Below are 27,133 nucleotides of genomic sequence, written 5' to 3' on the forward strand. Positions count from 1 at the left end.
TGCCATAAAAAACCTTCTCTCGGGACATTTAAAAAAAAAATTATATTTTTTTTTTTTTTTCCCCCCCCCCCCCCCCTAAAGATTATGCAGCCCCCTTCTTCTTCTTCTTCTTCTTCTTCTTCTTTTGATAGAAAATTCAGACCTTCATTCGTTCAGAGAAGAGACTTAAGTACAATACTTCTAAATGAAAATCTCCCAACCAAACAATAAACTTACATTTCTCTAAATATATTTCATAAACACTCGCTTATATAGTTATACTTCACAATTAGTGGTTCCATCATTCGGTGTGCTTTGTCATTGAAAGAGTCTGAGATTTCGAGAGAATTGAGAGATTGGGTTATGATTTGTCATTACAATGAAAATGGTACTGTAGGTGGTAGAACGGTCACTGTCATTTGCCGCATTCAAAGATGGCAAGAACATGACATTGTTCCAATCCGTTCTCAAAGGATTGCTTCTTCCCCACCGGCTTAAGCCTAACAATTGAGTAGATTTTCCTTCGAATTTTCTACTCCATTTTCTGGGAAAGATCCTGGAAAATGTACTTTTAGTTTGCACTTATATTTGAATAACAATGCCTAAACTTGAAAACTGTTATTGACCCTGTATTATCGTCTGCCTTTGATCAAATATAGAGCCAACAAAATTCATGCATGAGAAAAGGATGTTACAAGCAGAGATTTCATATATGACCATTAACTATGTGATTTTGTTTTATTTGCATGATTCACATTATTATTCGTGTTGTAATAATTAAAATTACTAAAATATCCCTCCAATTATTATAAAATCATTGTTGATGATTTTTTTTTAAAATTAATTAATTGCTTGCTTAGGTGCCGATATTTTGGGCTATTGTGGCCAAAATGTGAACCCAGCCAGAGCCCATTAAACTCTGATACTATCCATTTTGGGCTTCCGGGCAAGACCCATTAAATTGCTCTAGTTAACAAGGTTATCTCAAAATAAATAATTAATTTGTGCAATAAAAATAACTAAAACAAAGTCCCCATGTTTGACCTAACCCCTAGGTTGTACAGATTTAGTGTGCTATTTATTCAATTCACTTATTCACATTGAAATAGTTAGCTCATGGATTTGGACCAACAAAAAAAATAAAAATTAAATTAACTTTAATCACAAATACGCTGCAGCTAAGATATATAAAAGTTGATATCAATTGGGTCGTGGAGCTCAATTGGCAATTCCAGCCCCAGTGGTAAGGCTAAATCTTAGAATAATTAATTAATTAACAAAACCATAGAAGATATAGAATCCATGGATATCATTTGTTTATTTTTTTTTGTTTTGACCACGAGGTATTCTGGGGAGGGTCCCAACTGTGGGAGGCACTTTTAAGCCTGTACCACAACCCAGACTAGAAGTCTCTGCTCGAACCGAGAGGCACAGGTTCTCCCAACAAATGCGACCTTCCTACGACTCGAACTAGGGAGCAAACCCAGTCAAGCCACTTAAGGGGACTCCATTGTCAGTGGAGCCAACACTTTATTGGTGTTTTATGTTTCCTAGACCTTGTGTATCATTTCAAGAAGTTTACTAACACCCTACATCTTAAAGTCGATCTTCTTGAAACAATAAACTACAAATTAAAATTTAATAATCTGATCTGAAGCTTAAAATGTTCTGTCACACGTGTTTTTTTTTAGATAATAAAGAAATTATATGGCATCGTCCACAAAATCAAGAAACAATTTTCGGAAATGAATCAGTATGATCATCTCCTGATTTAAATTTACTTAGTACTGACTAAACCATGCAACAAAATTGAAAATCTGTATGCGCATCGACTGAAGCAAAGATATATATACAGCCTCTAAATAAATGCGACATGAACATAAATATTAAATAACAGTAGAGCTAAAATTTCTCTAATGGCTTTTTATTTATTTACTTTGTTGTTCTTATTGTTCATTCACAACTCTTGCGCTGAACTGATAAAAGCTTTACCAGGGCAACCCTCAAATGTTTCATTTAATCAATATTCAGGGTACATTGTAACAGATGCTGAACATGGCAGAGCTTTGTTTTATTACTTTGCCGAAGCTCAATCACCTGATCATCTTTCACTTCCCCTGACCTTGTGGCTAAACGGAGGTTCATTTTCACATATATTTCCAATTAATAAACTTTTTTTCTTATATGTATCATAAGATATTTAATTATTATATGGTATACAAGTTTTGATTATGTTATATATAAAATTGTAAGTTGCAAGTAACACTTTGCTGGCTAGGTCCCGGATGTTCCTCAATTGGTTTTGGTGTATTCATGGAGCATGGTCCTTTCCAGCCAAGAGAAAATGGAAAGCTTCTCAAGAATGAATATTCATGGAACTTGGGTAACATTAGGGGTGGGCAAAAAAACCGTAGTCTTAAAAAAACCGAACCGAACCGACGGTTTTTTCTTATTCGGTACGGTTTTTTTTTTAAAAAAAAACCGAACGGTACAATTTATAAAAAAACCGAAATGTCGGTTCGGTATTCGGTTCATTTAACTGAACCGAAAAACCGAACCGAAAAACCGAATTATTTTTAAATTTTATTAAATTAAATATGTGTTAATTTTTAACTGATTGTGTAAGATAGCTAACATAAACTTGCATACACACAATCAGAGTGTATATATATGTTAGTGTTACAATTTCGTAAATTTTTATTTCCCAAAATAAACCCTAAAATCAAATATAAAAAAATTTCGTAAATTTCGTAAATTTCAATTTCTTGAAGAATTTTTTAGGCTAATGCAATCTCAAGAACAACAGCAAATAGCTGAGGAGTAAATGATAGTTGATTGATGTTGCTTACCAGTAAGTTTTCTTTATTTTTTTTTTAAACTAGCATCTTATTATATAGATTGTTTATTTAATTATTTATTAATAGTTAGTAAGATATTATTGATAAAATGTGTTTTGAATACTTTGTATTTATTGTTAATATTTGTAATGAAATTAGGATGAACTTGTTGAAAAAAAATATTACATTTTTGAAGCTCAATGGGCTAAAAATTTGAAAATTCAAAATAGGTCCAGAACCGAAAAAACCGAACCGAACCAAACCGAACCGAAAAGAACCGTTTGAGTTCGGTTCTTTTTTAGTTCGGTTCTTATTCGGTTCTTTTTATAAAATAACCGATTTAAATCGGTTCTACTTAATTTCGAACCGAACCGAACCGAACCGAACCGTGCCCACCCCTAGGTAACATTTTTTTTTTTTTAAATTTGGTTTCTTTATTATATAATATTTATTTACAAAATGTTGATTGGTTTGAATATTTTTAATTTGTAGAATCCAATATGTTATATGTTGATTCACCGATTGGAGTTGGATATTCATACTCAAACACAAGCTCAGATTACAAATTATGGAATGATGCCGCAACCGGTAATTAAGGACTTTAATTTCTTATTAATTAACAATGGATTAGTGTTTAATTAATATAACCAATTAATTTATCAGTTTCCATGCATAACTGAGTTTATTTTTGACTGTTTCATGCAGCTGAGGATAATTTGAGATTTATTGTGAATTGGTTTAAAGAATTTCCCCAGTACAAAGATTCTGAATTCTTTCTTGCTGGAGACAGCTATGCAGGTGGATTACTCTTTAAGTTGACTAATTTTTATTCGTCTGATATAACTTGATGTACATGTTCGATAATAAAGACATTTAAGTTCAGTATTGATTTATTTCAGGCCATTATGTTCCGCAGCTAGCAACACTGATAATGAAGTACAACAAGCAGCCTAATATTAGACCAATTAAGCTCAGAGGCATAGCTGTAATGTTACTAGCTAATTGGTTAAACTTATGCAGATTATATTTCTTTCCTACTAATTAATTCCCACATTTTTTTACAAATGTTATTGCTTGCTGCTTCAATTCAATTTAATTTGTTTATATATGATCGGTGAATTTGTAGCTTGGGAATCCACTACTAGACCTTGACATAAGTGTGCTGGGAGGAGAGTATTTGTGGTCACATGGTGCAATATCTGATGAAACACTGATGCTGGAGAAGACTGTATGCAATAACTCAAAGTATCTCAGGGAATTCGTTCATGGTAACAATCACTCTCAGGGATGCAACCAAGTGTTTGATCGAATTTCAGAAGAAGTTGGCGCTGATATTGATCGCCAAGACTTGCTCTCGCCCTTCTGCATACCAATATCAACCTCCACAGAGCAGTTTAAACCCATAGACAAGCATGGCAAGATACATAAAACGGTACATAAATTAAAATTAATATCTACATATCATGTGCAGAATGTAACCGTAGTCAATTGCTAATTGAATCTAGATGACATTTATCATAAGGTAGTTAATTATATTAATTTCTGATTATTGTAGATGGCTAGGAGAGGAGCTAGCACAGGTGATCCTTGCATTTATGGGAGAATATTTACTTATCTCAATAAGCCAAAAGTTCAAAAGGCACTTCATGCCAACACAACTCATTTGCCTTTCCACTGGGACTTTTGTGATGGGTTTGAAACTAAACTCCTCTCTGTTTCTCATCTAATCAGGATTTTCTTTTTAATTGGTTAATTTATCCTTTCTGATGGCATAAACACTTTTGCAGACCTCTTGTGTATCAATTTGAAGATTTTGAACTGAACATCATACCCCTAGTTTCAGAGCTTCTCAAAGAAGGCATTCCCATTCTGCTTTACAGGTTTTCAATTGTCATATTGATCAGGATTATTATTTTTTTGGGTTATTACATCTATATATTAAATTTCTGGGGTTACAATTTTGAACCAATTATGCATGTGTTGTATATTTGCAACTCTAATTCTTCTTGTGAAATCAAACAGTGGAGATCAAGATACAAAAATCCCTCTCACTCAAACAAGGCTAATTGCTAACAGTTTAGCCAAGGACTTGAAGCTGCTCCCAGTTACAACTTATGGTCCCTGGTATAATGATAAGCAGGTATGCCAAACACTAGGCAGTTTTATGTATCTAGTGAGAACGTTCCGCTTCATAATTCAATAAATGCATGGGTTTTTCTAGATGATCGTTAATTAATCCGAATGTCAACTACAGACTATTACTGTATTTTTGGCTCAGCACAAAATTATATCAGTACTATATATGCATGTTTTAATATAAGAAAAGAGGTCTTGATTGACACTCGAATTGCAGGTGGGCGGCTGGTCACAGTCATTCGGTGCATTTAGAGATGGAAAGAACGTGACAAATTTGACATTTGCAACTGCCAGAGGTGGTGCTCATGAGGTTCCCTTCACATCTCCTTCAGAGGCTCTCACATTGTTCCGATCATTGCTTACCGGATCCCCTCTACCTAGACCTCATAATTGATTAATTAATCTCGTTTCTAATAAGAGTCTATATTTAAAAAAAAAAAAAAAAAAAACTTGTCTCTAAATTGTAAAATTTCCAAATAATGAGCCTTTCATGGATTGATGATCATGAGAGAGTCATATATATAATTTGAATTTGTGTGTTCCAATATATTCAAATGATCAAAGCAGAAGTTTCGTCTACTTGACCATCCTTAATTAATTTTATTTAGACTTTGTAAAGAAATTGAACCGTGTGGCCGACGTTTCATGTCTTAATCAAGAGTAAAAAATTTAAATTAATTGTAATCATCCAAAAAAAAAAGTGATCCTAATTACTTTGAACAGCAAATACCTTCTTAACTAATTTGCGTAGGTGTATTCTTCAATGAAATTTGGAAAATATTGCTCTTGATTGGCCACATATATATCTAAGTTTTATAAATCATGAAATAAATAAACAACATGAATCTCGCATTCAAATATTCAATCCAAATTCCAATCTAAACCATTGACGCAGTTGAATAGAGTAATCACAACTTGCCTTAAAAAGTCTTTTTGCTTGGCAACTAGAAGGAAGACCTAAATTTATTTTTTGTCAAAGTCTTCACAAATCACAACCCAGTATATATGGACCACAATGCCCCCACCCTCTTATCTTCAATGTTTTTTTTTAATCAATTGATTAATTTTTAAATGCAAGTAACATATAATAATAGTTCAATCTTGCCTTTGGAACATCGGATTTTACAGATTGGAAAAAGCTTAGGTCAACATCTTTGATTTTAATACTACAGGAAGTGCAAAGACATGCGTGCTGACCCTTTCTTTTCTATAGTCTCATCAATATCTAGGCTTGTTATTATTAATATAGAATACTATGTATTATCTCAGACACATGATATTAAAGAAATTAAAATATAACTTGTTATGAAGAACTTAAGCTAACTCTTTTAATTAGATTCCTTTCTTGATTGAAATTCATCTCTTGCTACATGAAATCACTGTTATTAATTATAATATTGAGTAGCAGGTAATATCTTTTGCCTTTTTTATATTTTACTAATAATCTAGCATTAGTTTAATCTCTACACAAAATAATTTAAATTCAAATCACAAGAAGATCATTGACATAGACCTTTATTAACTTGAAAGAGCAATTTAGCAGCCTCTCCTTCTTTATTTCTGTTTATTGGCTTAGTCAAGATAAATCTAAGTCCATGAGGTCATTAATCAATCAGTACAATAAAAGAATACGCTCATTAATTAAAAAGATTGGTGCACCATGTTTGTGACGTGAGTGTTAATTAATTACTATGCAATATGAACTCCAAATTATATTTGTGATAAAATATAGATTGAGTGAGATATGCTGACGCATTTACTAATAAATATTCATAATTTCAACAGTCATATTGAATCCATAGTGAGTTTAATAATCCAAGCAGTCGTTTCATGGACATTAAAACAACATTAATTTCGTTCAACTCAAGTTAATTTCAAATGGGTGATGCAAGTTGACGAGAGATATATGAAGCTCAGATCCCTATATGTATAATTGGTGCCACAATTGATGAATCTAAACTTAAAAGTTAATTAACAGAATCATATATTGGAAGATAATATGCAGATATTAATCTATAAAAAAACAAGAAGGGTTATGTCCTCAATGAACGTGTCGCAAAAAGTTTAGCGATAAGACATGAGTAAACAGTGTTAGCGTCCTTGGGAACATGATTAGTTACCAGAAAATATACTATACAGAAATGTCTAGATGTTTAAGGAAATTACCATAATGCAGGATCTGAATAGTTGTTGAATATATTAATTTTAAAAAAAAAGTTAAGCTAATTATTAGCTTATATGTTCACAAATATAATGTGATTCTTGATAAGCGTAGCGTGCAACAATAGCTAATTCACATCATGACACTTAAAAGCAATATTCATTGTTTTGCCATCAGCTGTATCACTCAGAAAGTTGACTACAATTAGTTAATGTGATTACTTGCTTTATACATCTTGTCTATTACATGATTCTAAGGGTCCTACATTACGGATCATATCTTTAGTTTCCTTTATTTTTTTCCTAAATAAGACTGTAAATGTTCATCACTTGTTAATTGATGAGAATAGTATCTAAAGTTGGAGAAAGTCTATTAAATATGATTACCACTTGCTTAATATTATTTTTTAAAATAAATGAATATTTAACATAATATCATTTTTTTGTTGTACAGTTGACGTGGTACTTCTAATGTATTAAAAAGTTTTTCCTAAAGTTGACATATTATATTTTAGTATTTGGTCTTATCATCTTACAAGTAAAGTATTTAATGTATTTCTATATAATATATTTGAGGAAACTTTTTGTTTCATTAAAAACCAAAAAAAAAATTACTACTTCAATGCCTAAAAAATTACAATATTGTTGTGGGGTCTTGTATATGTAACTTATGGCAAACACAAAACTAGTTACTCATGATCTCCGACATCTTTCACATGTTACCATAATTTAGAATTGATTAACCATTTTTGAGTTGTTGTAAGTTATATGTAATTTATTAGCTGCCGTTGTTGTGATGATTTCATGGCAAATTCACTTCGAAATTTTCCAGTTGTGGGACATAGTACATTTTATCATAATAATAATTATGTGATTGATTTGTTGGTTTAGTTTGTTAAATCACTTTGACCTAAAAACTGAAGTGGCGGAAAAATGGCACATAGGATTTGAACACAATACCTAGTTTGCTCTAATGCCATGTTTTTTTTAAAAAAAAAAAATGATTTATGATAGTTTAAATTGAAGAAAGTAATCAAGTACAACTTGGTTAGAGTATCTCAAAACACTTTTCAAATAAAATTTTACTACTTATTTGGAAAGTGACATCAGCATTTAAGCCCCAAAAAATACTTTAATTAAGATTTTTTAAATAAGAAATAATTTTCTCTCTTCAATTTTATAGAGTTGCTTTCTTCCTATTCAATTTATATTTTATTATTTTTTATTAGAGAGAGAGAAGTACTTTAATTACTATTTATTTTTCCATTGAAAAATATTTATTTGATTAAAATAATATTAGCTTATTTATATTTGAAGAATCTTTTGAAGAATAACATATTTTTTCACTCTTTTTTTTACCACATAAGTAAACAAATATATATTTGAAGAGTAAAATTAATAGATTCTTTTGGAGATACTCTTAAAGAGGTAGTCTTGAAAAACACTCTAATATTAAATCATTCGCATGAATGAATATGATGGCCAAGTTAGCTAACCTAGCTAGCTAACAACTAATGCAAGTGATGGAAATAGAAAAATTAATTCACAAAAATAAACGAAATTAATCAAGGTCAACGAATGTGGACAACATTGCATTGCCTCATGTCTTAACATGGATACCGTGTTAAGCTAAGAGCCGTATTGACCGGAAAATTGACAACTAATTAAACAAGGGCAATGCTTGACTGTGGCCACCGTCCACCACCACCGCCGTGGCTTAATAAGTCATCTCTCATACATAAAATTTGACTGTTAGCCCATGTGACGTCGTATTAGTACCAAGCTTCAACGATAGTACTATAATCGCATTAATCAATTAATAAGCTTGCCGCAAATTCAGCTCTCTCTCTTGACTGTGAAAGTTGAAGTTGAATTAATTCCTTTTATACTCATTGTTTTATTAATTATTTAATATATATCAAATAGCTGTGGAGATAGTTGACATTTTGTTTGTGTGTGTCTGCGTAATTGTGAGCTATGAGTTAATGAGATTTTTGAATAGGTTAATTAATTTAATATTTTAAAATCTACAAAAGACTTCTGGGGTCTTGTAATATTATAATTGGAAGAGAAGTTCAATGGAGATTATTATGTTCAAGTTTTATATATAAGTATTAAGAATATTAGGGCTGGCAGCAGGAAAGAGAGATATTTGATCCTTCAAATTAAGCTGCAGCAATTTAAATGGAGGTTTTATTGAAAATGCCTTGTGTTGTTAAGGAAGAAAAGAGTGCTGAATCTATCAACCATGAACATATTTGCAGCCAAGAAGCTAGAAAGGTACAAATACATATCTATACTATCATCAAATCCCCTTGTGTGTCGATGACTTTTTAAAAAAAAAAAAAAAAATAAAGAGTTGATAATGTTTTAGATGTCGGATTTAATTATGAGAATTTACGTTTCGATCTTCATGAATTGGATTTAGATGGAGGAGTTCTACCATTTGACGATATAGCAAGTGAAAGTCACTCAGTTTCTTTGAATCTTGAATTTGTAGAAGCTGTCATCATTCTTTTTTTTCTTCCTTTTTGAGTTTCATGAAGCACTGAAATAACTAAGGAAAAATAAACCAATTATTAATATATGACTGTTGTTCTTCTATTTCAGGTGGGAATTGGAGGACAAATATATGAGGTCAGTGGTCTGAAATCATCTTCACCCAGCAGGCATGAGAAATTAGCAGCCGACGGGAAAGAGGTACCTAACAAAATTTACGACTCCTTCCCCCCCCCCCCCCCCCCCCCCACCCACAAAAAAAACCCCCCGCCATGGAGTATATTTATTGAACTTACATCAAAATTACATCAAAGATTACAACTATATACAGAACCAATATTTTGGCAAGCTAAATTGTTTGTTCATTTAAATATCATCTCTTTCTCTCTATCATACACATGCATACATATACAAACACTTGCATCCACAAACTTTCAATTTGGCCTTCTTTTGATATTAGTGAGATGTTTCATATGTAGACATGGCTCATGTGCATTATGCATGAATAATAAATTAATTATATAATATATGTATGTTCGTCGAGAAGAATTCTAATTGTTGTGGCGAATAACTTCATCACTTTTGTTTGCTGCATATGTGCGCGCAATGTTGTGCGCGTTAGGTAGATCTGAATGTTCATGATTTCTATTCCCAATTAATCTCCAAATTAATTATAAGATAATTAAATATACTTTTCTTAGGGACCTTATTTTGGTTAATTTGTTACAAATATTATAAGATGGATGGGTGGATATTAATTTGTTATTGATTTTTTTTTTCCAATTGATCTTAGGAGGATGAGCTTGAATCTGCCAAAGCTGAGATGGGTGAAGTGAGAGAAGAAAACGAAAGATTAAAGAAGATGCTAGAGCAAATCGAAAAGGATTACAAGTCTCTCCAATTGCGCTTCTTTGATATCTTGCAAAAAGCTGACCCCGCCAAGAAATCTACAAATTCAACTCAATACTTTTCCCACGATGATCAAATCATGGAGTCTGAACTTGTGTCACTTTGTCTTGGAAGAAGCAGCAGTCCGGGTGAGGTTAAAAAGGAAGAAAGAACAAGCAATAATGCAAGCAAAAGTAGCAGGAAAAATGGTGATGATGAAGAGTTGAAGGCCAGTCTAAATCTTGCGCTGGACCCAAAAATTCAACCGTCTCTGGAGCTTGGTGTGTCGAATCTAAGCCCCGAGAATAGTTCAGAAGAGACAAAGGAAGAGGAAGCAGGAGAGGCATGGCCACCAAGTAAGGTTTTGAAGACAATGAGAGGTAATGGAGATGATGAAGTTTCACCACAAAGCAATGTGAAGAGAGCTAGGGTTTCTGTGAGAGCAAGATGTGATGCCCCTACGGTTAGTCTATCTTTCTTTAATTTTCATTGCAGTAAATATGTCTAGATCATTTTGAGAATTTTGGCTAAAAGAATTTTTCATCCTTTATACAGTTGAACGATGGGTGTCAATGGAGGAAATATGGGCAAAAAATTGCAAAAGGAAACCCATGTCCTCGAGCTTATTATCGTTGTACGGTTGCACCAGGATGTCCTGTAAGAAAACAGGTATACTTTGTTATTTCTCGAAAATTATTAAAAAAATGTAAATAAAATTTCTTATTGTTCCTAATTAATTAACGTGAGTATGTAGATTTTAATTAAACCTTAAACATCTTACACTAACTTATGATTTTCTTTATCAGTTAAGCTAACTCGTTACGCTACCATAATTTTTTTAGGTACAAAGGTGTGCCGAAGACATGTCTATATTAATCACAACCTATGAAGGAACACACAGCCACCCACTTCCAGTTTCAGCCACTGCCATGGCTTCCACTACCTCAGCTGCTGCTTCCATGCTATTATCTGGCTCTTCGACATCTCAGCCAGGCCTCAGCTCCACAGCCCCAACTACTACTGCTGCCACAGAACCCAATGGATTAAACTTCAATATTTATGATACTTCAAGAACAAAGCCATTCTACTCCTCAAATAGTACCTCAGCTTTGTTCCCAACAATTACCCTGGATCTTACCAATCCATCCAGTTCCTTTTCTCACTTCAACAGGTTCTCTTCAAGTTTTGCTTCAAACCCAAGATTCCCTTCAACAAATCTCAACTTTTCTTGTTCCTCAGAATCCACTTTGTTACCCACACTTTGGGGCAATGGGTTCCAAGCTTATGGTCCTTACAATCAAACTCCAAATGGGTCCTTGTTAAATCTTGGAAAAAATTCCCAAGAACAGTTTTATCAATCTTTCATGGATAAAAATCAGAACCAACAAGCTGCAACTGCTTCTGCTTCTCAACAAGCTTTGACAGAAACCCTAACCAAAGCTATGACATCGGACCCTAACTTTCGGTCAGTTATAGCTGCCGCGATTTCAACAATGGTTGGAGGCAATGCAACAAATAATGGGGATCAAGAAAATTTTGGTCAGAATCTGATGCAGAATAATACTCCTCCTAACAATTCAATACTAAGCCAAAATGGGAAAGCTTGCGCATCAGGCTACTTCAATGGACTCTCAACTTTGAATTCTCAGACGGGAAGCAGTAGTTTGCTTCAATCTTCATTGCCATTTCCTATCTTCAAGAGCAGCCCTACCCCGACAAATGATAATAATAACAAGGGTCAAAGCAGTTGATGGGGTTGATAATTGACTTTTTCGATGTGATCGAAGTTTGGGAATAAGTAATAAATAATATTGAGAATGATCAAAGTGTATATAGTTACTTAATGTTTATGTATGGAATTGATACAGTCCTGTTCACATTGTCAGCAAATGCAACCAGTCGAATCCGAGATTGTAGATTTCTTGCTAATACAAACCATTGATTCTATATTATACATATTCAGCGTGCAGTTAAGGTCTAAGTCAACTTTAAAGGAGAGTAGTTCATATATAAAATGAGCTGACGGTCTTAAATTAGGGTTTCAAGTGCAAGTACCCACTGACTCGTTACAATCAAGTAGTCCTGTAATATGACCTACAGCTGAGATCGGATCTCGTCACATATTTGCGGGTTGTTAGTTAGTTTCACTTGGTAAGATCTCTAGTGTTAAAAAATAAAGGGAGAATTCAACTCTGCACGCATGATTGGTGAGCTTCCAATCATGTAATGTTTAAAAAAAATAAAAGTATAAAAATTAGGGGTCGAATGAACTAAATAAATTTCTGGAACTGGATTGATAGTTTCATCGTCTGCAGAGCACTTGAAAGACATGAAAAAAAAAAAATAACAATAATAATGTAAAATAAAAATTAGGATTACTTATTGATAAAATGCAAGTCAATTGACATCGGAACATTTTATTGCAATGGCTTATTACTATTATATTAGTATTATTACTTTTGCCAAAAATGTTAATTTACTATTTTATATTGGCAAACCCTATCTTACATGCATGTAAGATACATCCCCCTCACATGAATAGTGTATGTGTGGGATCCACACACTATTCATGTGAGAGGAATGTATCTTACATGCATGTAAGATAGAAGGACCCTTTTATATTACGTTACAATATAAAACGTTAAAGATGTAAGCAACTGACTAACAATAACGAGGACGCGCACCAAAATGACCTCAATTGCACTATATAGTCTACTTGCTTTCCAATTAGAGACAATAGAAAACTCCTGTGATATATTTTATTTATCAAATTATTCAACAATAAATTAGGGAACTCCAAAAAATAATATTGAATAATGAGACTGAGTCTATTGCATGATTTATGCAGAAAATTGTAACTCAATACTCTTTGATATATAGCACAATTGTTTACACAAGACAGCTCCCTACAAAATCAATGGGCTCTGTTCATCCAACCTCCTGCACTAACCGGTAACATCCCCAAAATAAATCTTTATGAGAACCTTTTTGCGGCCAAAGTCCTTAAACATGAAAAAATAACGGCTAGGCGGGCTGGCTGTCAATAGCAATCATGAAGAATAGAGTTTCATATGATTCATACACCGCTGCAACAAAAATCATAAAGTTTAAATGCCAATATGTAATAGATCAAAAAGTTTACTCTCACGTCAATTATCAACACATAATCTACGAGCATATCACCTTGCCAGTACCGTTGAAAATGTTGCTCCATCTTCGAGACATCTTTCTTCATGAAACTCTCAATAGTTGATGAAAAGCCTCCTGAGGTATATCAACAGAACCAACGCGCTTCATTCGCTTCTTTCCTTCTTTTTGCTTCTCCAATAGCTTCCTTTTCCTTGTAACATCTCCACCATAGCACTTTGCAAGAACATTCTTTCTCATAGCCGAAATCCTATGAACAGAACATCAAGGGTTAGCTAACAGTTTGGAAGAAAGAATTATCACAATTTTAGGAAAAAAATGACAAAAAACAATGACAATCTCTTGCTTTACGAATGCCAATGAAAATTGCAAGAACCGCTATCTAAAGAAAATGGTCACATATCAAAACTGATATAGTGACATCACTCAAATAGAAAGGACCAGTATGAAAAGGTTTCCATGACTTACGTCTCCCTCGCAATAACCTTTGATCCAATTGCAGCTTGAATGGTTATCTCAAACATTTGCCTGCTCAGATTCAAATCACCTGAGGCTACTACATAAACAAGCAAATAGACTATGAAAACTAATATATTAAATGAAAAGACCTGTCTATGAATTTCTTCAGCTTCTCCACCAGTTCACGACCAACACGTTGAGCCTTTAAATTGTGAACAATTGTTGCCATTGCATCAACAGGTTGACCATTCAAGAGGATATCGAGTTTCACCATATCAGCTTGTTGATATCTGTTAATGAGACCCGTCATGTGTGAAATGTGGGGAAATCATATCCAAATATCCCATCCAATCAGATGATGTATAAATGCTTTCCACATAAATAAAAAGAAGTACAAAAGAGAGAGAGATTACTCTGAATCCTCATAATCGAATGATGCATAACCTGAAGTCAAACTCTTCAATTCATTGTAAAAATCCACAACAATTTCCCTCAAAGGTAGACGATACTTCATAAATGCCCGCTGGCTGCATATATGAAAACCAAATGATCAGTACTTCAACTGTGAATCAATTCAAGGAAGGGTACATAAAGCTTGCAAATTAAATCACATACGTAACAAATGCAGAAACTGACAGTACAATTTAGTAATGTAGGGTATATATATATTTCAACTACAAGTTTTATGATGAGATCAGATATATGTTCTATGGATACCAAGAATTTAAATACAAAGTTTAATTTCTTTTCATGCTAAAATCATCATGATCCAGGAGTCAAAATTACCTGTCAATAAACGAGTACTCCAACTGCTGTCCTCTTCGCTCGGAGCAAAGTGTAATCACAGATCCCACATACCTTAGGGCAGAAAAATTTCATTCTGGATGAATAAATACACTGATGCAAAAGAACTTACCCAGTAAGGGAGTTGAGGGCTTACTCACTAGGAATGATAATTGTCGCTACCACAGTAGGTTCCCAGCAGGCTGTAACCCGTTTTTTAGGATTGGAGGGCAATGAGGCAGGATTCTGTACTTCTGCTTTACTAAAGAATGGGTCCATGTATCGTTAGGTAAAGAACTTCTTAAACAATCTTAAAAGCGATATACAAGACATACCTCCCATCAGAATACTCAAATATATAAGGCACAGTGGGGACTGTTGAAATGACATGAGCTCCATACTCCTATCATATATATTAACAGAGGGGTTCATGAGAATAAGCAATACTTCCAATATTATTAAGCCAAATACAAGTGTCCGAGTAAAATTCTAGACAAACATGGTAAGATATGTCGGCAAAATAAGCATAATAACTGATATTTTATTAGTTTTATCTAACTTTATTATTTTTTAAATGTGATCCATCAACAACAATGAAAAGACACGGTGAAGAAAATTCCTTAACTACATAAAGGCATATTAATGTCCACGATATCAGGTCCATATGTACATTAAGAAGCCTGTATGAGTGCTAGAAGAAAACCTAATTTAGATGCTGCTGCTAGAAAATTTGGTGTTGGCTTGGAAAGAAAGGTAAAAAGTTCATACAGCTGGACCCAACCAATATGAAAGCAAAGTTCCTTTATCTATTATAAAGAAACTCCCTCCAAATGGGAAAAAGATGAACATTTCAAAATGCAAATAGGCTGTGTTGGTACTGCATCTTCATATTGTATTTGAGGACTATGTCAACTGCGAACACACAAAAGGGGAAAACACCTGTTCAAGTCGTTGATGAAAAACGTCCATGTGAAGTAAGCCTAAGAAACCACACCTGTAGTACAACATGTTAATTGTTACCAAAAAATAGAAAACAGGATACTTAGTCACAAGTTTGATTTTCACTGTAGTGAGATGAATCACTCAGTGGCAGAGGCCAGACCTAAAACCCAGTCCAAGTGCTGTGCTAGTCTCTTTAGTAACAGAGACACTGGCATCATTGCACGTGAGTCTCTCTATTGCATGGTTGAGCACTTCAAAATCAGATCCATCAGCAGGATAAAGACCAGAGAACACCATATGTTTGGCAGGCTTAAAACCTACATTTTTGAGGCATATAAGAACCCATGTCAAAGGGAAGTTATAAGGACCAGTGAAGTCAGAACTACTTAAATCAAGTAGAAAATGAAAGGCAAGGACGATAACATAACATGTAGAGCCCTTACAGCTACAACAACTGCATATATTGCACTTTGAAGAAAATACAGCAGAACAACCAAAATAATAACCTTTCTACAAACAGAATTACAAAAACAGAGAAAGAAAACAACCAAATAGTAAGCCTGCCTCAAACAAATACTCCAACTATTAAGGTAGAGATAATATGTTTATGACTGGCAAGATCTGTGTGAAAAGGCTAACAGAATGAAGATAATGTTCTGTAGCAGGAAAAAAAGATGAATATATACCTGGAAGTGGCTCAACAATGCTTTTATTGTGATAGAGAGTATCACCAATGCGTGCCTCTTTCGTTGAACGCATGCCAGTCACAACATAACCCACTTGTCCAGTAAGAAGAACCCCAGTAGGAGTGAGTTCAGGATGCATGATTCCAACATCCACAATTTCATAAGCTTGGCCAGTTGCAGCAGATGAGATCTTATCTCCTTTGCGCAAAGTTCCATCAACAACTGCAACATGGCATATTACTCCTTTGTACTCATCATAATATGAATCCAACAAAAGCATACGCAAAGATGAATTTATAATCCCACGAGGAGGAGGTATCCGCTCTATGACTGCAGGAAGGACATGCTCAAGACCCTGCCCTGTTTTTGCAGATGTTAAAAGGGCTTCACTAGGGTCAAGATCAAACATTGATTTCAGCTGAGCTTTGACACGATCAGGATCAGCAGTAGGCTGATCAATTTTGTTTATGACAGGTATTATCGTCAGTTCAGATTCAAAAGCAAGATAAAAGTTAGCAACAGTTTGTGCCTGAACACCTTGGGCAGCATCCACAACCAAAAGAGCACCCTGGCAAGCTGCTAGGGATCTCGACACCTCATAGCTGAAATCTACATGACCAGGTGTGTCGATAAGATTTAGTAGAAAACTTGAGGGATTATGAGCTTCACTAGTGCCAGGGCCATTCAACTCGTTTCTGTAAAACATAGTAGCTGTCTGTGCTTTAACGGTTATTCCCCTTTCTCTCTCCACCTAAACATATCCCAATTTCATCACATTTACAACAGACAGTAAATAAATACCTTCAATATATATTTTCCCGGACATAAATATATGCTATCATTTTGAGAAGTGTGAAACTGATGTGAAATAAAACAAACAGGTCTAGAAAAAGAATGTGGATGAAGTATACATAGAGGCCATCATCTCAAGCTTATTTAGCGAAGCTTTCTAGTCTTCATATTTCTGAGACAATAACAATTTCAAACGACAACGATATCAAAGAAGCATACTCTGACAAACTAAAATGACAAAAACCACGTTGAATTTACAAAAAAAATCCATAAACCTAATGTAAAATCCAAAAAACACCCACTTTAAATTGCATGTTAAATAATCTAATAAAAAAAAGAAAAATTCATCATTATACCTGCAATTTATCAAGATACTGAGGCTGCCCATGCCCTCTTTTGATAGTGCCAGTGAGTTCCAAAAGCCTGTCAGCGAGCGTTGATTTTCCATGGTCAACATGGGCAATTATAGAAAAGTTTCTGATTCTCTCAGGTGGGTACTGGGTCAAGTCTACATTTGTATTATCTCTGTTGTCATGTTGGGGAGAATTTGAAGAAAATGAACGAGTTGAGTCAAGCAAACAACGGTGGTTTTGGCAGTGGCTGAATCTAAAATTTATTGGGTTGGTTTTAGCGATTGAGGAGAGTATAAAGTGAGATTTTTTAAGGGTTTTAGAGGCTCCGTATAGAGACCCCATTTGAAGGGTTTTAGCAGAAGATGTGCTGCCGTAGCCAAATTGTTTCGACAAAGCGCTGCAGAAATTAGCAGCGTTTGGTTTGCTCTTCTTAAACGACATCGTTTACAACTGAATAAAGACTTATGTCGAAATTACCAAACATAACCCGTAATGTTAAATAATACTAAATATGCGCATAACGTTTACAAAATCTCTCAAATTCATCCTTCTCACGGCATCATAAATCAGGTAACTGATAGTACACACGTCTTGAGGATGAGGCCTTGAGGGTACGAAAAAACCTTTGTTGTCGATTGTCAGATGCTGGGACCAGCCATTAGCGCAATTTCAAGTTCTACACAAAAGGACAAGAATGAAAAAGAAACAGAGCAATCGTAGTACGATGAGAAATGACGTGACTCCACTACAATACATGCAATACAGAGCCAACTTGAAGCTTCAGTTTCTCTTCCCACTCTCTTTCCAATTTCCTGTCTCTGGCACTTAGCTGTTTCTTCTCAGCTGGTGATTGCTTAACAGATCCAGTAAGTTACTTAAACTTCTGTCGAGAACAATTTTGTATATGGGACCAAACATTGTGTGTTTTATTCTCTAGTTCTCGTTCGAAGTGACAAAAAAAGTTCAAAAAATCCAACTGGGCTTGCTTGATGCTTGATATAGAGCTAGGAATGAAACTAGTGTTAGATTATCCAGTTGAGTAATAATTTCGTATGGCCAAGCCCAAGAATATGGACGATCTGTTAATTTACCAGATATGTTAATTGATTGTGCATTAGGTATATGGAGGGGTTACCAAAGGTTGTTTTTTTTTTTTTTGTTTCAATTAAAAAATCTGTTCTTTTTCATTTTAGAAGTTGCTGTTGGAAGCGCTAGTCCTTGATTTGTTGGAAACGTAAATATTTTAGTTAATGTGACATGATCATAATTTATAACAATTCTTTTACTAAACTGGTACTCTGCCGCGATAGTTTGGAAATCTGGACTTCGAATAAGTTGGATCAAGTAATCAACCTTCTTTCAAGTAATCAACCTTCAAATATTTGAAAGAAGATCCTCCCCTCATAATTCAAATGTACCCAGGAGACTTGAACCTCCTATAGCACCCTACTAATGGATGGTTTCTTTACCATAGTCTTTTCCTAGCATATTTTACAACACTTGCTTCACTTAGCAAGCATGAGAATTATTGATTGATGGTTCATTTGCTAGTGTCTCAGTTTTCATTAAATGGGTACCATGAGTGGGTAAAGATTGGTTTTTATATATCATATATTTGCATGGGTGAATCTTGATTGATTTTTCAGTTTGGTTATTCTTAATGTAGGTGGTGGGCTGAAATGTCAACTACAGCAGTGGATGAGGGATCTCAAGAGGCTTCAACAGGGTGCACCTCCTGGTGATGACGATATTATGCTTCGGAACGCTATTATTGTTGGGTATTTTGCCAATGTTCTATGTTTCCTGCCAACAATGTAGTGGCTCTTGACGTCTTCTCTATTTTCTCTCAAGGCGTGTGTTTCTTTTCTGATTGTCATGTTATAAGAGAATATTTTAGTTTATATTTTCACAATCTCTATTGATTGCTTTCCTTGTTTGTGTTGTAGCCTTGGTGGGACTCTTTTTGATGGAGGTGAGTTTAAAATTCTGAATAAGTGTATGCTAACTTGAGCTGTGCATTACAATTGCCTAATATAATCATTGAGTTTAATCCGGCGCTCCTACAATTACTGTTTCTGATGGGTTAAGTCGTAAATGCTGAACTGATGTGTATGTATAGGCATTTATATCTGGGATATTGCTATACATACCTATGGCTGCACAGAACTTATTAGAAACCATCCTCTGAAATCATCTTGTTTCAGATGATAATTGCTTATATTTGAAACATATTTGCAAAATAAATGACAGCTATTCTAGAACTTTGTTCCAGGAAAAGAGTTCTATTGCATTTCCTTCTGCCACAAGAAATAGCTAGTACTGCACTTCTAGTGTGATATCATTGCCTAAAAGTTATTAGAATAATAAGCATATTTTACTGTTGCCACTTCTATTGACAATATAGTCATAAATCCTTCTTGAGCTTTTGGCAGGTATATTTAAGTTGACTCTTAAGTTTACTAAGGAATATCCTGTCAAGCCTCCTGTGGTTCCATTTGTTTCTCGAATGTTCCACCGTAACAGTAAGTTGAGCTAAATTCCCGTTAGTTCCTCCTTCTCCTCTTTTTCCCATATGATCTATTTAACCTTCTTATGTGGAAGGAGGGGCAAAAAAAAGAGCAAGCTTTAGGATTCAATTGTATTATTTTTAATTATATGGCTGAATGCTGATCCTCTTATGAATCATATGATGTACAAAATTTGTAGTGTTTTACTGCTTACTTTCCAGAATTAATTTCTCCCTTTTTTTTTTCTTTTTCAATCACTATATTAGTCAAGTTCCAAGTTTTAATCCATGCATCTTTTGGCATTTATTTATAATGTTCAATGTTTTTTGTTTAAGTTGACTCCATAATCATATTAGATGTTTAAAAATTTAGGATTTGTAAGTGATCTTGCTAAAGTTGCTGTCAGGCTTCTAAAATTCTATGGGAAAATATTGTTTGAGGCTTTTATTTTGACATCAATTTGAATCACCTATTCTTCCGTAGCATGTATCTCGGTCTATTTTTATTTTGTTCTGTTCTTTCTGGGAAATGTCATCTTTAAGGAGTTTTGTCCTTTCTGATCTCTTATACTGTTGTGTTGCTCCTTACCAGTTTTTGGAGATGGAAGCATCTGTTTGGATATAACATATAAGACTTGAAGTGGAATAGTGATTATGATGTAGTTGCCATTTTTGCAACAATTCAGGTAATCATAGGTCCATTTATAAAATTTTATAAAAAATTTTGCTAACTCTGTTCATCCTTAAGTCAATGGAAATGTCTGTATACTGTAAGTAATGTCAGGAGTAGCAAAAAACATTTAAATTTGGTAAAAAAGTTCTTGCAGTTGATGCTGGGTGATCCAAACCTGTACTCAGCTGCAAATCAACAGGCTGCAACGATGCTCACTGGGGGAAGAATTGACTATTACAAGAAAGCACAGCGAATTGTTGAGTTGAGCTGGAAAGCAATCTGATGATGCATTCTCTGTCTCAGCTATTATTGGTGGCTCTTCAGCCAAACTGAGTCACAGGCTAACTCTTTCTCCGAATAACAGGTTGGCCCAACTGTGTGACAGGTTAATGGCTTTGATTATGTAACTAAGATCATATTTTCTTTTTAACATCATTATCTAATTGCAACGGTAATATAAACATTATAACTGCATTGTTGAGTTCATGTAAATAATCTCTTGTATGAAATTTGTGTGGAACCTTAGCAACTTCAGGCCTCATTTAGAGGGTTGTTTATATTAATGATAGGCAAGAGTTCTGATCTGTAATATATTTGATTGTGATTCGTAGCGTCAGTTATTTTGGTGACCATTTGAACATATTTTAGAGAGCTGACAGGTAATTAGTTCTTAACACATTTGATTAGAGGAGACTTAATACCACTGGGAATAATCAGAACATTTGAACAAGGAATTAATTACGTATGATGTGAGGGACCAGAAATCATCAGCCTTATTTTCACATGTATTATTGATTATGTTATTGCCGACTGGAATAAAAATGTAATTAGTGCTTGTGTGTCTTACATTCGAGGTGGTTTTTTAGACACAGAAAGCATATAGTGAGGTCCCAGAAGTGAAGTTCTTGTTACCAAATCCGACAGTAACCTTGTACCCATTACCCATATAGATGCATCCATTGCTTACTGAAGCACCACCATATATCGTTGCTCCAGTATCATACGACCACAAGATTTTTCCTGTCTTGACATCCATTGCATAGATTGGTCCTTGTCGGTATGTAGATCCACCAAACAGGACACCATTGGCCACAGTAACTGGTCCAGGGGCAGTACCATTGCTAGGATCAGCCGTAGACCATAGGACATTTCCATTGCTAGCATCCATCGCCACCCATCCACCAGCAATAGTGGAGTTCTTGGATGGCTTGAGATTGAAGTTTTTGTGTTGGCTGTTGGCAATGTTGGTGTAGATTCTTCTCTCATCTGTGGCCGCACCCCACATTGCCCCGCCACCTAGGCCTCCCGGTCCAGCCTCCTACGGTTGTAAGTCTTTTGTTTAGGCAAATCCTAAACAGAAGATAGAAAATTTAAAAATATGCAATACACAAACGCAGGACCTCATGTCAAAACCGTCTCTTGAAAGTGAGTCTGAACTTACCATAGACCAAATGAGGCTACCACTATCACGATCTAGAGCCCAAGCAAAGCCGCTTTTCTGAACAGCAACAACAATATCATGCTTCACTTTATTTCGATACATGCTCAACATCATTGGTGCCTCTCCAAAATCAGCATCAGGGCTAGGTCCAGGTGGGCAATTTGGATTCAAATGCCAGTTACAAGCACCAAACCACACATCATATCCCCCCAACTGCTTATACCACACAAATTTTCCAGTGTCTAAATCAAGTGCCAGGAGAGAATTTGAGTGATTTTCAGGTTCGATACACTTGTCAGGACTTGTTGGTGTTGTTTGATTGTTTTCTTCTTCTTGTCATTGACGTATATGAAGTGGAACTGAATAGAGGTTCCCTGTGGCAATGTAAACATGGTTTCTAATGGGGTCAATTGACGGACTGCTTCCCCAAATGGCCGCTCCAGCATATTCGTTAAGCTTGCCAAAATTGTCCGGCAGCATGAAGGTTTGCCACAGGATCCTGCCAGTCTTGGCATCTAATTTGGCTAGACTGCCCTGGAAAGTGCAGCATAGCTCGAAGGTTAGGCCTTCTTCTATTGATGATGTTCCAACATAGTAAGCCCTGAGGCAAAGCCAGTAAATGCGAAATAATTAAAACCAAAATCTTGTACTTCATTGAATTTCAATTTTTGTCTTGAATCAATAATTTGTACATTCACGTGAATGTCTACACATTTTAAAATGTATATTTGGACTATGTGGTGGGAACTAGCTATAATTTAATATTAAAATGTATCTAAAATTCGTATCTTTAAACTTTAATTTTGTATTTTGGATATAACTGGACATGGAAATCAGGAACAATTCTGTATAGTTAAAGTGATCTTTGCATTGGCAAGACAACATGTAAGACAAAACACAATTTGAAGACCGATAATGTCCAGATATAATAATCATATAAATATTACATATTAAAAGTCAAGTTGTCCACAGGCCTGACAATTTCTATTAATAAAAAGAATTTAGCTAATAAATCTTGAGACAAACAAAGACTGACATTATGTAATTGGCACAAGTTAAATATAACAAAATTTCTTGGGTGTGCTATCTGTGAGCCACATGATTTTACTTAAAAGTAGAAGTTATGAACTTCTTAAAAGGTTAACAATCTTTTAGACAAAGCAAAATGCTCGGTGAAGAGAAGCACGAGAGAAAGACAGAGGAAAATAAAGAAGAAAATAATAGAGAGAGAATGAGTGGGTAGAGAGAGAGAATAACATTCTCTCGTCTTTCTCTCGTGCTTCTCTACACCTAGCACTACTCTTAGACAAATGAACCACTTAACTTGAGACAGAAAATTTTCCTCAATATTTTCACAAAGAAAGTTTGCTTTTCTAGAATAGAGTATAGGTTGAGTAGCTGTATGCATGCAATGACTTCTAACTGCAACTGCGGAATCAAATCACTAAGTAAAAGTTAGTTCAGTTTCTGGGCTTTCATAGTTAAGCTGAAGCTTCTAATTGTTAATGAGGTATCTCTATGCTGAAAATTAAAGGACAAAAATTAAGAGTAAGCGAAAATGGCAAAACTAACCCTTTGTAATAAGTTCCGGACATGGTTATAAAACTTCGTGCATGGTCATCGAGCTTGGTCTTCCAAACAAGCTTCCCATTTGATCTTTTCACAGCAACTACAACGGCAGGTCCCCAGAGTCCAAAAATAAGTAAATTTCCAGCAACTGTTGGTGTTGATCTTGACACTGTTGAGTTGACATTGAGAGTAAAACCAGGGTTGCTAATCCCTGTCAAGTTTTGTAAGTTCTGCTTCCAAATAAGAGATCCATCAGCTGCTTTAACTGCATAGAGATAGCCATTCCAGCTTGGAAAGTAAAGGGTGTTGTTGAAAATTGCTGGAGTTACACTAATATCACTTCCTGCGTAGAACTTCCACTTTAAATTTAGCTTGGAGACAGTTGCTGGACTGATCTTTTTCTCCTCCTTGTTTGCATATCTCCTGTTGTATAAATCTCCTCCATGATTTACCCAATTTTGTTCAGTATTTTGTGTGTTTCCCTGCAAATATAGAGTCAAACATCAAAATTTATCCATGTTAATTGGTGTCATGTGTAGTGAGTGTGCATGAAGGAGAGAATTTACAGCAGAATCTGTGGAAGTTGTGAAGGTGAGTAAACAGAAGATGCTTAGAGGAAGGATAATATTATTGTTCTGGCGTTTAGGAAGCGCCATTGAAATGGGTCCTTGAAAATGCTTATTGCTGTAGGAGGCTTCTGTCAAGATGCTTAAAAAAAAAATTCATTTGGAGGGATTTAGTGGCTTTTAACTTACTATTAATTTGACAGGCTACCACCTCCACGCAAGACAAACAAATTAATTTTTATTTATTAGAAGTAAATATGTATACCTTGATTAAATCAATACTGAATTTGTCTAAAAACAAAGCATATTCAATTGTCAACCGTTTGCAGCTCTCTTAAAAATACTAGAAAGACGACAAGGCATTTTAAACTTGTGAGCGTCTGCACCTACAAATGCGAATTTATATATCTATAATTCAATACCAACACAGCTCATTAAATGTAACTTTTTTGCGCATTCTTTCATTCAAGGAGTTTCTATGTTGGTACATCATCTCTAGAAGAAGGCCTAAGCATTGCACTTTGTGCGGCCGCCTCTTGAAATTAGATGTCAAATCTGATGCAGTCTTGCGGCAAACTTACATGCTGCCTGATAACAAAGGCAAGAGAGGAGCATACGCTGGAGCAGCAATCTGGGGAAGCAGCCCATCAATTGATACCCGCAGAAATCACATTTACATTGCCACTGGCAACTTATACTGGGCTCCTCACGCATGACAGAATGCCAGGAAAAACAAAATAATCAAACAGTATCCACTAGTCCTACTAATGAATGTGTAGAGCTTGAGAATCATTCAGATTCAATCCTGGCATTGGACGTGGACACGGGCAAGATCCAATGGTACCATTAAGTTGGCGGCTACGATGTATTCTTTATTGAATGTTTCAATCTTTCAACCCCTGGTTGCCCTCCTGGCCCTAACCCTCATGTTAATGGAACTTGGAAAGATATTATTGTTGCTCTTGATCGTGATAATGGCAGTCTCATTTGAAATATATATATATATATATATATATATAGTCCTTATATTTTGAACTTGCTTCACTTGAATTAAATTTTTGACTACGTCCCTGTTGCATCTGTACATGCAAACAGGGAATAACTCCTACAATTTATATATGCATTATCTTATTGAATTTGTAGGAGGCTGGACCTAGCGGCCCTGGCGGAAAGGGTATTTGGGGCGCAGTTACTGATGCAAAAAGGATCTATATCAATATTGCCAACTTTGAAGAAAAGAATTTCGTTCTCAACCAATCCAAGAAGAACACAAGCCGGTGGCTGAGTGGCAATCGATGCTCGCGACGGCAAAATCCTATGGTCCGTACCAAATCCAAGTACTTTTACAGCTTATGGGCCTGTCGGTGTGGCTAATGATGTGGTTTTTGCTGGATCAACACATCCTGAAGGACCAATATATGCAATGGATGCCAAAACTGGTAAAAACCTGTGGTTATATGAAACTAGAGCTGCAGTTTATGGTGGGATGTCCGTGAGTGGTGGATGCATATATCTTAGTAATGGATATACAGTTAGTCTTTGATGCTGCCAGTCCTTCATCCACTACTGGAACCTCACTCTTTGCGTTTTGTGTGTGACTGCTATGTCATATTTACAAACACAAAACGAATTGTGATCCACTGCCTTATAACATAGAACAATAAAGATACGCTAAGTGTACTGTATGTTATTCGTGATGGCATTTTACTTGTTATTCGTGATGACATTTTACTTATTACTGAGAATAAATTTACATTATAAATTTGACTGTCATGTGATAGCGTGTGGTCATTAATTAGCTGCCCTTGATGGTCCGTGTACGTTAGGTTTAAAGAAATTTATATTTTGTTACATGGGCTGTAACAAAAAACAGTCTTATATATCAAGTTACAATATACGGGATCCATAAATTTAAACCAAAGAACTTTAATTTCACAGAAATTGCCTTCAACCAATTCAAAAGCAAATAAGGTAAAACCGTCAAAAGACCAAAAACTCGTCCGAAAAAGACCAAACTGTTTACATGTTCAATTTAACCCACAATTCTCTCTTTTTCTATATTTATAATCCTATATGTATATATATATATATATATTCAGCAATCAAGTTCAAAGCAGTGTATATTTGTGTGCTTGCTTATGTGATCAGTTTATAGACAAACTTGTCACTGAGTACTGGTCGGTTTTAGCTGTAGGTTGTTTTATTTATCAACATTTGAACGCCAACTCGTATTAAATTTTAAGGCTTGACTGACGACAGGTGTTTATTTGTTGATTTTAGTTGTAAGTCGTTTTATTTATCAATATTTGAACGCCAACTCGTGTTAAGTTTTAAAGCCTGAACGACGACAGACGTGTTTCTTCTCTTTACTACACTCATTAGGCCTCTTATACAAATAGCCTGGGCCTCACAGTCCTCCAAGGCCCGTATCTTCATCTTTAACAATTTTTACTGAAATCTCCAATTTCAGAATCCAGAGTTCCAGTTGTAAAAAAATAAAAACCAAAGTAGGGATGGTAAAAATCCCTACGGGATGGAAATTCTTAGAAATTTTTTCTATCCAGGAAAGGTATGGGGACGGTTTTATACCCAATTTCTTTTTTGAGGAAGGGACATGGATAATTTATATCCAGTTTCTTATTTAGGGAAGGGATGGGAATGAGTTGGAATCCACATCCCCTACCCATTTCATCGTATTAATTTTTAATTTTGATTTT

At 34.9% G+C, this 27,133-nt stretch overlaps 4 protein-coding genes, 1 long non-coding RNA gene and 1 pseudogene across 6 annotated transcripts; 4 read left to right on the forward strand and 2 right to left on the reverse strand.

Annotated features, from left to right (window-relative positions):
- The first annotated feature begins 1,895 nt into the window (after nt 1–1,895).
- LOC18039219 (serine carboxypeptidase-like 46) lies at nt 1,896–5,346 on the forward strand. The gene is made up of 10 exons (XM_006431034.1): nt 1,896–2,118; nt 2,258–2,362; nt 3,309–3,404; nt 3,522–3,614; nt 3,716–3,801; nt 3,943–4,248; nt 4,372–4,508; nt 4,604–4,696; nt 4,839–4,956; nt 5,170–5,346. Exons 1-10 carry the CDS (start codon nt 1,896–1,898, stop codon nt 5,344–5,346), a joined length of 1,434 nt encoding a protein of 477 aa, XP_006431097.1.
- Nucleotides 5,347–9,296: 3,950 nt separating this feature from the next.
- LOC18039220 (probable WRKY transcription factor 72) lies at nt 9,297–12,345 on the forward strand. The gene is made up of 5 exons (XM_006431035.2): nt 9,297–9,392; nt 9,723–9,812; nt 10,405–10,962; nt 11,055–11,168; nt 11,342–12,345. The coding sequence occupies exons 1-5, from the start codon at nt 9,297–9,299 to the stop codon at nt 12,248–12,250; spliced, it is 1,767 nt and encodes a 588-aa protein (XP_006431098.2). The 3' UTR covers nt 12,251–12,345.
- Nucleotides 12,346–13,294: 949 nt separating this feature from the next.
- LOC18040042 (translation factor GUF1 homolog, mitochondrial) lies at nt 13,295–18,066 on the reverse strand. 2 transcript variants are annotated; one of them, XM_024182307.1, is made up of 12 exons: nt 17,665–18,066; nt 16,517–17,267; nt 15,991–16,147; nt 15,828–15,882; nt 15,224–15,291; nt 15,046–15,150; nt 14,892–14,963; nt 14,519–14,632; nt 14,255–14,395; nt 14,115–14,174; nt 13,694–13,896; nt 13,295–13,585 (listed from the first exon to the last, which is right to left on the reverse strand). In XM_024182307.1, exons 1-11 carry the CDS (start codon nt 18,001–18,003, stop codon nt 13,731–13,733), a joined length of 2,028 nt encoding a protein of 675 aa, XP_024038075.1. In that variant the 5' UTR covers nt 18,004–18,066; the 3' UTR covers nt 13,295–13,585; nt 13,694–13,730. The 2 variants fall into 2 exon arrangements, with proteins under 2 accessions (XP_024038075.1, XP_006431099.1); XM_006431036.2 differs by having other exon boundaries at nt 13,683–13,896.
- A 204-nt stretch (nt 18,067–18,270) lies between these two features.
- LOC18038343 lies at nt 18,271–21,371 on the forward strand. Its single transcript, XR_002904915.1, has 4 exons — nt 18,271–18,527; nt 19,328–19,633; nt 20,760–20,853; nt 20,986–21,371. It is a non-coding gene; the product is annotated as an uncharacterized LOC18038343 (long non-coding RNA).
- Nucleotides 21,372–21,702: 331 nt separating this feature from the next.
- LOC18038342 (polyvinylalcohol dehydrogenase) lies at nt 21,703–24,506 on the reverse strand. Its single transcript, XM_024182250.1, is given in 4 exon segments — nt 21,703–22,158; nt 22,282–22,882; nt 23,854–24,332; nt 24,417–24,506. Coding segments are annotated over 4 exon segments (1,626 nt in total).
- Nucleotides 24,507–24,673: 167 nt separating this feature from the next.
- LOC112097421 lies at nt 24,674–26,014 on the forward strand (annotated as a pseudogene).
- The last annotated feature ends 1,119 nt before the right edge of the window (nt 26,015–27,133 follow it).

The sequence above is a fragment of the Citrus clementina genome, unplaced genomic scaffold, assembly GCF_000493195.1.
Source record: "Citrus clementina cultivar Clemenules unplaced genomic scaffold, Citrus_clementina_v1.0 scaffold_6, whole genome shotgun sequence".
Taxonomy (NCBI): Eukaryota; Viridiplantae; Streptophyta; class Magnoliopsida; order Sapindales; family Rutaceae; genus Citrus; species Citrus x clementina.

Coding starts and splice junctions, on each gene's coding strand:
- LOC18039219 (XM_006431034.1), top strand. CDS start 1,896: ATGGCTTTTTATTTATTTACTTTGTTGTTCTTATTGTTCATTCACAAC. Junction 4,249..4,371: donor ATGGCAAGATACATAAAACG/GTACATAAATTA, acceptor TGATTATTGTAG/ATGGCTAGGAGAGGAGCTAG. Junction 4,957..5,169: donor CCTGGTATAATGATAAGCAG/GTATGCCAAACA, acceptor CTCGAATTGCAG/GTGGGCGGCTGGTCACAGTC.
- LOC18039220 (XM_006431035.2), top strand. CDS start 9,297: ATGGAGGTTTTATTGAAAATGCCTTGTGTTGTTAAGGAAGAAAAGAGT. Junction 9,393..9,722: donor GCAGCCAAGAAGCTAGAAAG/GTACAAATACAT, acceptor CTTCTATTTCAG/GTGGGAATTGGAGGACAAAT. Junction 9,813..10,404: donor TAGCAGCCGACGGGAAAGAG/GTACCTAACAAA, acceptor AATTGATCTTAG/GAGGATGAGCTTGAATCTGC.
- LOC18040042 (XM_024182307.1), bottom strand. CDS start 18,003: ATGGGGTCTCTATACGGAGCCTCTAAAACCCTTAAAAAATCTCACTTT. Junction 15,292..15,827: donor TTCATCAACGACTTGAACAG/GTGTTTTCCCCT, acceptor TATATATGATAG/GAGTATGGAGCTCATGTCAT. Junction 15,151..15,223: donor TTTGAGTATTCTGATGGGAG/GTATGTCTTGTA, acceptor CCCATTCTTTAG/TAAAGCAGAAGTACAGAATC.